This window comes from Morone saxatilis, unplaced genomic scaffold (genome assembly GCF_004916995.1).
Source record: "Morone saxatilis isolate NCDOM2014 unplaced genomic scaffold, NCSU_SB_2.0 Contig14, whole genome shotgun sequence".
Classification (NCBI taxonomy): Eukaryota; Metazoa; Chordata; class Actinopteri; family Moronidae; genus Morone; species Morone saxatilis.
In genome coordinates this window covers 625,706-636,446 of record NW_023339696.1, presented here as the reverse complement: position 1 = coordinate 636,446, position 10,741 = coordinate 625,706, and the positions used below count along the sequence as shown (strand labels likewise).

At 39.8% G+C, this 10,741-nt stretch overlaps 2 protein-coding genes across 2 annotated transcripts in view; one reads left to right on the top strand and one right to left on the bottom strand.

The window, feature by feature from the left end:
* The window catches only part of zgc:158403 (tetratricopeptide repeat protein 39A), a gene marked incomplete at its 5' end in the record, with an annotated part of 767,589 nt that overhangs the window by 555,223 nt on the left and 201,625 nt on the right, over positions 1-10,741 (bottom strand).
* rad23aa (RAD23 homolog A, nucleotide excision repair protein a) lies at positions 3,535-10,741 on the top strand. Its single transcript, XM_035654209.1, has 9 exons — positions 3,535-3,785; positions 4,700-4,861; positions 4,997-5,199; positions 5,772-5,815; positions 7,213-7,340; positions 8,207-8,297; positions 9,991-10,121; positions 10,235-10,396; positions 10,506-10,741. The coding sequence occupies exons 1-9, from the start codon at positions 3,720-3,722 to the stop codon at positions 10,617-10,619; spliced, it is 1,101 nt and encodes a 366-aa protein (XP_035510102.1). The 5' UTR covers positions 3,535-3,719; the 3' UTR covers positions 10,620-10,741.

Below are 10,741 nucleotides of genomic sequence, written 5' to 3'. Positions count from 1 at the left end.
AAAAGTACACACATTCTTCACTCAAATAGAAGTACAGATACGTTTGTAAAGTAGAAGTGTATGTACCGATTCCCCACTTAAGAACAATCCCAAAGGGTTATCATTATTGCTTTCTATTTAGCTTTTTAATATATTTATTTTTTATATATGTTTTATATTTGTTTGCTGGTTTCAGGCCAGGTCAACTCATTCTTTAAACACCCCAATAAAATACCTATAATAAAAATGTTAAGGGTTAGTTATTAGGATTGTAGGACATTTAGATGGAAGTTAGAAGGCATTCTCAAGTTCAAGTTCATTTCTCAAGTTCTCTGACTATCTTAGGTTTTCCTGTATGTGATGTTTTTTTTTTTTTTCGTTTTTTTTATGTATCCCTTACACATTTTTTTATGTCATTGCGTGAACATACATTTATGTAGTTATAATGCTGATGGTGCTAGTGTACAGATGTTGTTGTGTTGGTATGTAATATATACCAACTCTATTTTATACTACTTTATACTTTTTTCTCCACTACAGTTCCTAGTTACTTTTCAGATTAGAAGAAACAAATAAGAGGAAAACAGCTAGCCTCAAGTTGACGACAGGGCTTCAGGAAGATACTGCTTGCGGCCAAGAAATAGTCCCCTGTGAAACATTAACTTGTCACTTCTGTGGTTTGGTTTGTGAACGGATTAAACAAACACAATGCAACACATTAGTGAGCTTTGGGGGTGCTTATAGGCAGATTTTGTTACCTTTGGACTAGAGCTTTGATTCTCTGCCCGAAACCGACTGGACCCGACACGACCCGCCGGGTTCAGGGTTTGGGCCCGAAACAAATGCCATAGGTCAGGCTTGGGCAGAATTTTTTATTTTTTTTATTCAATATTTTATAAAAAAATGCATGCAACTGAATTGTGAATTTGTTAGTTTTGATAATAATTTGCATTACATTATGCACAATGTATGTACTACTCGGGTTTGGGCCCAAAACTGCTTCTGTGGTTTGGACTGGCACAGAATTTTTTCCAGGCTCAAAGCTCTACTTTAGGCTTCTGTGGCTCAGAGGTAGAACCACAGTGGCTAATCGGAAGGTTGGCGGTTCGATCCCCTTCTCCACTCACTGCATGTCGAAGTGTCCTTGAGGAATACACTGAACCCCAAATTGCTCCAGATGATGTGCATCGGTGTATGAATGTGTATGAATGATTAGTTTCCGTTCTGGGGAGCAGGTTTGGCACCTTGCATGGCGCCACTTGCCATTCCAGTGTATAAAATGTGTGGTAGAATGAAAAGGTGAGTGTGGCAATGAAGTTGTACAGGCCATTGAGTGGTCCAAAGACTAGAAAGGCGTTATATTAGTACAGTCCATTTACAATTTACCATTTACTTTGGACAGAGTCAGGCGAACTGTTTCCCTGTTTCAGTCGGTCTGGAATCACTCAGTATTTGCTACCTAGGGCACTATATGTACTTTCCATCACCTAATTTAAATGTCTGAATTCTATGTCCACTTTAGCATTAGTGGTCCTCAGAGAAGAAAAGATGTAGTCCCCATAGTCAGTACACTACTTTTTGCAATAAATACTGCTATGCAGCGCTTCACCTTTAGTCGGTGTGTAAATTACAGGTATGAGACACTACACCTAACACTAAATAATGACGTTTTGTCTGCTCTCACTTTGCTACTGACCACAGAGTAATTGATTCCACATGCATGAATTTGGATAGTGGATAAGTGAACAACATCCTGTATAATTCTATAATACTTGAGCAGCCCATAACAACGCTACAGCGCACTGCACGCCAAAACCAACAGACATAGGAAGTTTCTACCCACAGGCCATTACCCTGAAAAACAATTAACTCCAGACACACATTGTCAGGAACAATTCCTGTACAATAACCCTGGCACTCTAACCAATTTTCAATTTCAATTTTATTTATTTGTACCACTGTGCCTGTAAATTAATTCATAATTTCTCATTGCTGAAATTCAGTTTCATATATCATTACTCAAAACACATTTATATTATGGTATATTATAAACTGTCATATAAACCTACCTCAAAAATATTTATTCCAGCATCCATTGCACTATTGTCCCACTGTCTACAAATGTTATTGTTTATATATGAGCTTGTTGTCCTGTTTATGTAGACGTATTCTGTGTATGTTGAGTAGAATTAAGTGTTCTGCAAACAGCCTGTGAGAAGCAGTCGAGAAATTGTAGTATCACAGTTTCTAAGAAACAACTTTGGGATTCCAGGTTGTGAAAAATGTGTGATTTTTATCCTCCACCACCATGACATGCTTTGCTTTTGTAGCTAGCAAATTGAATCTATTGAAAAATGAGAAACTACGGCCACAAAACAAACAACAAAATGAGAAAGGTCCTATCTACAGTCAGTGTTTGGTTTGTCCGATTTGTTCTAATGTTGGTGGCTCCCCATGGTGGACTGTGCAGAAGACCTGTATCTCTGTAGTTATAAAAACGGCTCATTCTAAGACAATACAACAATTGTTATTTTCAGGTGATTATACACTAAAAAAAAACATACCTATGAATATTATATTGCATTTCTGACAATAGATCCTCCTATATGTCACACACTGCAGCTTCAAAGCACACAAAGAGTCCTCCCAGACAGGTTTTTTCACTTTTTTTATTCTGTAAGACCTCTTCTCAGAACTGTGCAGACATGTACAGACTAAACTTGATTAACATTTGACAACTACTATGTTATCATTCCCAATGGTGTGACATCACTCCCAGCATGGCTCCTCTCAGCTTCAACCTGTAACTGAAAACACCTGTATGAGTGGGCAGGTCACTTTAAAAATATAATCCCTTAAAGTTAAAAATGTAGTCAGTCACCTACTCCAAACATCACATCATTAAAGTAATGTAACTTTGCTTTCCGTTACTTTTGGATTACCTCAACACCAAATATTCAAATAAAGACAAGAGAAAATAAATATCAATAAGAAGTACTGACGCACTAATGTGACCTTTGAAAAGAGGATGGAAATGAAACAAATTTAAATGGAAACATTATTAGCAGAAAAAATGTGTCCTCTGCTCAGTGTATTTTTAAGAAAAACCTATGTATTTTAATTATTTTTAATTCTGCTAAATAATAGCCTACCCATTTTGACTAAATATAGTGTGTGTATGAAGTGTATTCATACAAGTCAAAATTGAATTCGAGATATTACATTGCTTTTCTAACCAGTCATAAATACATTGCAGATAGGCCATATAGCATGCAATATTTGTACAACTCAGTCGAATAAATGATAAAATAATATGAAGGTCTTCATAGGACTGTATATATTTGGAGACATCTTGATTTACTGTTCTGACCAATCAGACTGTAATTGCAGATGTCTTAAATTAGTTTCCTTATTTGATATACTAGAGTTATGAATATTCCAAATGAATGTGTATAATATAATAATATAATCTAATTAAATATAGAAAGATTTCACACGTTGAACAGCTCGCCACAGTCGCGCAGTGCAGACGAGATCTCGTCCTTCCAGCGGAGCTTTTCTCGCCGCACCACCAACTTGTCACCAAAGATGGCGATTTGCTGAGTGCTCATGGATACACACATTTTTCAGCTAGTTGTTATCTCACCAGAAACGCCAACTTTAGAAACAAATTAACTGCTTTAGCGAGCAACTATTTTTCAATTTGAAGTGCATCTGACACACCGTCAGCCGCCGCTACCATGCAGATCACGCTTAAAACACTGCAACAGCAGACTATTCAGATTGAGATAGACCCCGAACAAACGGTGAGTGGCTATTAGCTAACTTGCTAACTTTAGCTAACAGTGCTAGCGGCGGGACATATGTTTTACCTTCGCGACCCAGCAGTTTTGTTTGAAATGTCCAATTAAAGAACGATTGATGTAGTTTCGGCAGAGGGGTGCCCGACAACAGTACGCGTTACCCGTGTAAAAACCAACATGAAACGGGTGCTAAACAACGCGAACCCTAACTAGCAAACGTTAGCCAGTTAGCTGGTTAGCAGAACAGCCCGTTTACAAAGTCACCGCGACTGCAAACACATTTCTCGTTTCAAGTTTGTGTCGTGGTTACATCGCTGCTACTGCTATTCAGTAATAGCCGGTGTGGTCTGGTTTGTAATGCTCTGTAATAAACCCAAGCTGCCCACTGCGCTATTATTGCTAATGCTAACGCTTATGACACTGCCAATTAGAATTATTGGTAGCGCACCAAGAAGCTGGCTAAGTTTGTTAGCATGTTCACATTTTTAACATGTATTAGCTAACAAGGCCAACGTTAAGCGAGCATTCGATTACTCAATTTGAATTTGGCATAATACTTACGTTACTCATAGTGTATAATATCAAGCATTCAACTTTCCACTTTTATCTCATTTATGGTAAGCACTGTCATGCTGTTCGATACACTGAATGTGAATGAAACCTCTACATATGCGCTGTTGTAGCTGTGATTCTTCCCGGTCTGGTAATGACACTGTCATTGGTCCATGTAGGCAGGTTTCTTTAGTTGACAGGTGCTTGGTCTAACATCTAGGTCCTATGATTTGAAGGTCAGATCAAAGAGGGGAATGTAAGACTTTCATTTTATTAATGTGTAGAAATAAAAGCCATAAGAGACTATAGGAGGTGTTTGCATGTCAGTGGTTATTGATTATGATTACTCTTTTCTTTTTTCTCAGGTGAAGGCCTTGAAAGAGAAGATAGAAGCAGAAAGAGGAAAAGATAACTTTCCTGTATCTGGGCAGAAGCTGATATACGCTGGAAAAATCCTGCAAGATGACACACCGATTAAGGACTACAAAATTGATGAGAAGAATTTTGTTGTAGTGATGGTGTCCAAGGTGAGGTTTTATAGTGCGGTTGGGTTTTAACTTAAATACCTGAGTTAATCTATCATCAACAATTACATTAATCGATGTCAGTGTTTCACTGTTCAGTTGCTAGTCTAACAGCACCTCCTTCTGAACTGACAAAAGGCTAAGCCCGCAGCTGCTGCCTCGCCTCCAGCCTCAGAAGCCCCCAAGCCCCCCGTACAGGACTCTGGCTCCACGTCAACAGCTGTCCCGGCCACAACCCCAGCTTCAGCCCCAGCCCCAACCCCTGCAGCTGTCTCCATTCCCTCCGAGGAGGCCAAAGAAGAGCCAAGTGCCGCTGCCACAGAACCACAACAACCAGCCAGGTAGAACCATTCCATTATACTACGTACAATGTTACTGAAACCATTTTTGACATACTACAGAGAGACAGGAAGTAATACTGGAAAAATCAGTATTGATATTTCTATCAATATGTAGGGTATGATCCACGTCGTCATCGTCACGTCATCAAAATGTCCTGTCACTGCACCCAAATGTACCCCTCAAAATGTTTTCTAAGTTGAAGTAAATTAATGTTTTTGACTTAGCAAAACTACTAAATGAAAGTGTAGGTTGTTGTTTCGATGAACATTTATTACAAGCTGGTGTCTATACTCTTGACCAAAGAAATTGGTATTGGAGGGAAACTTCACTGTGTCGTTGCTATGTTGAAAAAGTGAGTGAGTGGATTTTGGCTTTTTGTTGCCAGTCAAAAACACCAACAGAGGGATGAGTATCATATATAAATGATCTTACTCGTGTCCTTTTTCAACCTTAATTGTTAGAAGTTAATTTGTCCACCTATATGCTGAACACAAGGAAAACAACACCTTGAAAACCCAGAAATGTTGTGTAGGTAGTCTGATTTTTCTTCTTCACCTTTTATGCTTTGCAGTTCCAGTGGCGGAGGTCAGGGCTTGGATGCCTCCTCAGCACTCGGTAGGTAACGGATGGCTCCCTGCCAGACTTACATCATATGCTGTACAAAAGCAATTGTAGTCTCAGTGCAGTTGTTTGGGCTTTTACTCACTTCTAAATGTAAACTTTACAATTTCAGACCATTTACAGTGTTATTTCTGGTTTAATATCACAGCAGTGCATTTCTGGACTAAGGTTATACTTTCTGTGCCAGAAATGGTTACTGCTGTGAGTCAGGGACTTTACAGGCTGCAGTGCAATACATACTGTTCCTATATTTAGGCTGTGACAAAAGTAAGCCATTCCTTATTGTGGTGCCGCAAAGGGCGTTGGGGATTCCCATTTAGTCCACACATAGATTATGTACATACTTGCAAAGAATTAAAGAGTAGGAGTCATGCTGCTAATAAAGACCATATTCCCAATGTGTTTACTGTGTATGTATGATTTAAGCTGCAGTAGTTAATTTTTATAAAAATGACTTTTTATCATATCTGCTGAACCTTTCACTATATCCTGACAGTAGACCATGAGACAGATAATCTGTTCTGTGAAACAATCAGGTTCCTCTGGCTCCTCCTAGTGCTCCTAATGGTATTTACAAGAATTCACCGGGCTTGAACGAAAACAACAAATGAGAGCCAAGAACGATGCTTTGGATTGGAGGCTTGAAGACAGTTGATTGAGTCTTATTCCCAGTCTCCCAAAGCGTTGTATTTGACAACCTGTGAATCAGACTCGACAATCAACGATCTTTTTTATTGGTTGCTTTCGTTGGCCCGGTGGATTCTAAATAAATACCATTAAGAGCACTAGGAAGAGCCAGAAGAACCTATATTTTTCATTATTATTATTATTATTATTATTATTATTTGGTTATTGTTGATCTTTGCATATAATGAGTTGACCCTCAGTGTTGATTTAAGGCTTAGTTCTATTTCAGTCAACCTTGTGCTGGGAAAAACTACAGGGTTGTCTAGTCTGGGAAGTTATGAAGCATGTTTACTGAAAATCTATTTTTAATATTACATTCTCCCGTTTGCAGCTTGCTCCTTCACAGAGGACTCATCTTAGTCAGATTCACAACAGTTAGAATGGCGTTTAGTCACAGCAAAAAGATTTAACACATGGAAACCACTGCTACAGCATATTCCACTTCTCTCCACTGCCGTCCTCCACAAAGGAGCAGGCTACAGTGGCTCGTTGCTCTGGCCAAAATCGCCAAATGAATAAATGTAAAACATGCATCACAAACTTTTCAGGACCACCTCTCAAGCCTACAAGAGGTGAGAATTGGATAGTCAAAAGTGGAGTATCTCTTTAAGGTTTGTAATCAGGGAGCTTACAGGCCTACATTCATACTTCTTAAAGGAGTTAGTAACTTGGTCCTGTGTTTGTTTGTTTGTTTGTTTGTTCAGTGACTGGAGCCGAATATGAGGCCATGCTGACAGAGATCATGTCTATGGGCTACGAAAGGGAGAGAGTGGTGGCTGCACTACGGGCCAGTTTCAACAACCCCCACAGAGCTGTGGAGTACCTTCTCACTGTGAGTCACACCAAATGATATCATTGTTACCACCTGAAAAGCACCACTGCTGACCAACATGAACAAAAATAAAGTCAAGTATTCATTTTCTACCTGTAATGCCCACACTGTTGGGTAGGTAATTCCCTTCTTGGCACTTTAGTTATTCATTTATTTTACTGGTTATTGTTATCAAATGTAGTATATGCTTTACAAATTAGGGTTGTGCCTAGTGAATAGCATGTCCGCCTATTGTGGTAATCCAATTTCCTACATAGGAATACTAAAATATAAAGACATAGCACAAGGTCTTCTCTCTCCAGCACACTTCATCTCACATTTCCCTGAGCACCAGCTGCCACTGCTGGGCTTTGTCTGCTCGCTGCCTTCACACACTGCAGAGAGGTCACACTCTGGGAATAGAATGGCTAACTAGGCTGAAAAACCTGACGAACATGATGTTAATCAGTGTGAGCCATTCTGCTTCCTGATTTAATTTTAGTGTAATTAATTATTGGTGACACAAGAACACCACGTCTCTGTGCACTGCGAGGGAAATTAATATCATACTTTTTTTGTAATTTCTCATTTTAGTTTTAGTTTCTACACCCATTGATAAAACTGGGGTGGACAAAATGTTAAATACTGTTTTAGGATAATGCTATAAGACGCTGCAGTCCCTAAAATTATTATAATCCCCATAAAGTTGAGTCAACACCGGCCTAAAACACAAAAATGGAGCATTAGAACTTTCATGAAGGCACTGTTGTTGGCCTGCTTTAGTTAGCTGTCTTCCGTGGCCCTTGCACTATTTTGATGTCTCCACGTTATTTGGCAGCATGCAAGGAGTGTGTGTTTGTGTGACAGTAGCATTGTTGTGTTTGCAGGGTATTCCCAGCAGCCCAGTCCAGGAGAGTAATCCCCCAGCGCCGGCCCCCGCATCTGGACCCACAGAAGCCCCGGCATCTCTAGCAGAGGGTGAGGCACGCAACTCATTTCGGTCCAAAAATACAACATTTATGCATCCGTCTCCCCCTGCTGTGAAAAAAGAAACTAAACCAAAAAAACAGCAACCCAGTACTGGTGGGTCACTGTGGATTTTAAAATGTTCTTTAAAAAAAAAAAAAAAAATAGCCTCAGCTAGTATCATGCATCAAAATGGACACTGGAAGAGGTGACTCATACCACCTTTGCCAAAAATCTGGACTATCCTTTCAAGCTTATTTTTAGGAGACCATTCCACACAGGATACATTAGCAGATAGCTACAATAAGTAATTGTCACAGGTTCACCGGCAGGCAGTGATTCACTGCATGACGCATTGCTCACTGAATGTTTTTGGGAATGTGTAAATTGTTGTTAGACTTGTTAGCTGCCACCAGCTTTGCTGATAGTTCATCACTCTGCAGAGACTCGTTGCTCTCTGAGTCATTTTCTTTATCAGGACTAGAGCTGCAACGATAAGTCGATTAATTGATTAGTTGACTAGAAAAAAAATTATTTTGACATCATGTAATCGTTAAATTTTTTTTTTTTTCATTTCACATCAACATTTAATGGGTCCAGGTTCTAAAAATGTAAGAATCTTCTACTCTCTAGTCTTTATTATTATTAACGGAACATGTAGGTGTTGTTTGTAAAGTATGTAAAAATGCACATTTAACTGTCATTCAGCAGACCATTTGATGTAGGTATTTGCTTGTGAAAAATTAGTAGCAATGAATGCTACTAATTTCACCATACACACAGCCAGTTTTCAGCCTGCTGCCTTGTTTGCTGTGGTAGTCAGTTTTGAGTAATGATGCATTACAGTAATGTGACTACTTTTTCACTAACAAAGAATTTAGTAACTACATTCTGTTACTCAACATTTTGGATGATGGGCTTGTTTAGTGTAAGGACCAACATCAGTTTAGTCTGAGTGATGTTTTGTTATTTTGTCTTGGTTGGCTGTGCAGCCTCTGGTACATCCAGAAACCACCTGGGATGTGTTCAAAAGTGGGTGAGTGTGATGTGTAGTCTTGCTGGTTGTTTTTTTTTTTAGGATTTTTTGGGGAGATTAGTTATGTTATTTAGCTAATTTAATGGTCTGTCTTTGGAGTATGAGTGAGAACTCTGAAATAAGGGTTATTTTGACCACACTGGAGTTTATGTTGGAACGGTTAGTTTTGAATGAATAAAAATTAAGCCATTAAGCTAGTCTTGGTTCGGCAAAAAAAAGACATTTAAAAGGTGTACAGTTGTATTTTTCTGTTTTAATAGGGAAAATAGGAATTTCCTTTCTCTTTGACATTTTGTAAGTTAATTTTGTTCATACATACATACATATACACGCACGCATACATACACGCACACACAAACACAAATCAGCAATCGATGGTTGGGCTGACAGCAGTGGCTGGCTGGAAAACATAACCCTAGAAGCTCGAAACTATTTATTACTTGCCTAATTGGAAAGTTATTGTTCCAGTTTTTTCTGACTGAATAGTAATGAGCAATTGCTGGTGGCAACGTGTCCCTGCAGACAGCACTAATGAAACCATGAGGTTGGCTAGGAACGCCTGGAAAACAAAATTTGCAAAAATGAAATGCATCTAAATGTTCCTGCATTTAACTGAGTTTGCTCTCTTGCTAACCGTTATTAATTGTTATTAATGTTGCACGCCACCAGGAGAGAACCCACTTGCATTCCTGCGGACCCAGCCCCAGTTTCTGCACATGAGACAGGCCATCCAGCAGAACCCCTCTCTGCTTCCAGCTCTTCTCCAGCAACTAGGCAGGGAGAACCCCGAACTTCTACAGGTATGATAGATGGTTCATTAAAGTTCCTGCTGCTCATCTCAATTTCTTGTCTTTGTAGCTTACACGTTTCACATAATAACCATGACCTCTTACTTCACATCTGTTTCCCCCAGCAAATCAGTCAGCATCAGGAGCTGTTCATCCAGATGTTGAACGAGCCAGTAGGAGAAGGGGGAGATGCGCCAGAGGTTGGAGAGATGGGGGCAGCAGGGGAGGAGGGCGCACCTGTCAACTACATCCAGGTTACACCTCAAGAGAAGGAAGCCATCGAAAGGGTGAGTGAGAGTGAATACTGCAAATGTGCTTTCCCTGTTGTCACATTACAAATGAAAAGCTGCAGATCGTGATGTTTTTAAATGCCTTCCTTCTCCTCGCTTTCTTAAGTTAAAAGCGTTGGGTTTCCCCGAGGCCCTGGTGATCCAGGCCTACTTTGCCTGCGAGAAGAACGAGAACCTGGCAGCCAACTTTCTCCTCAACCAGGGACTGGAAGATGACTGAACAGCGATCACTGCCTTCCTGCTCCTCCCTCCTACCCCTCCCCTCTTCAACTCAGCATAAAGACTGCACCCCCCAATTTACTGTACAGCTACCAACCTCAGCTCAACCCAACAGGAGGGGAG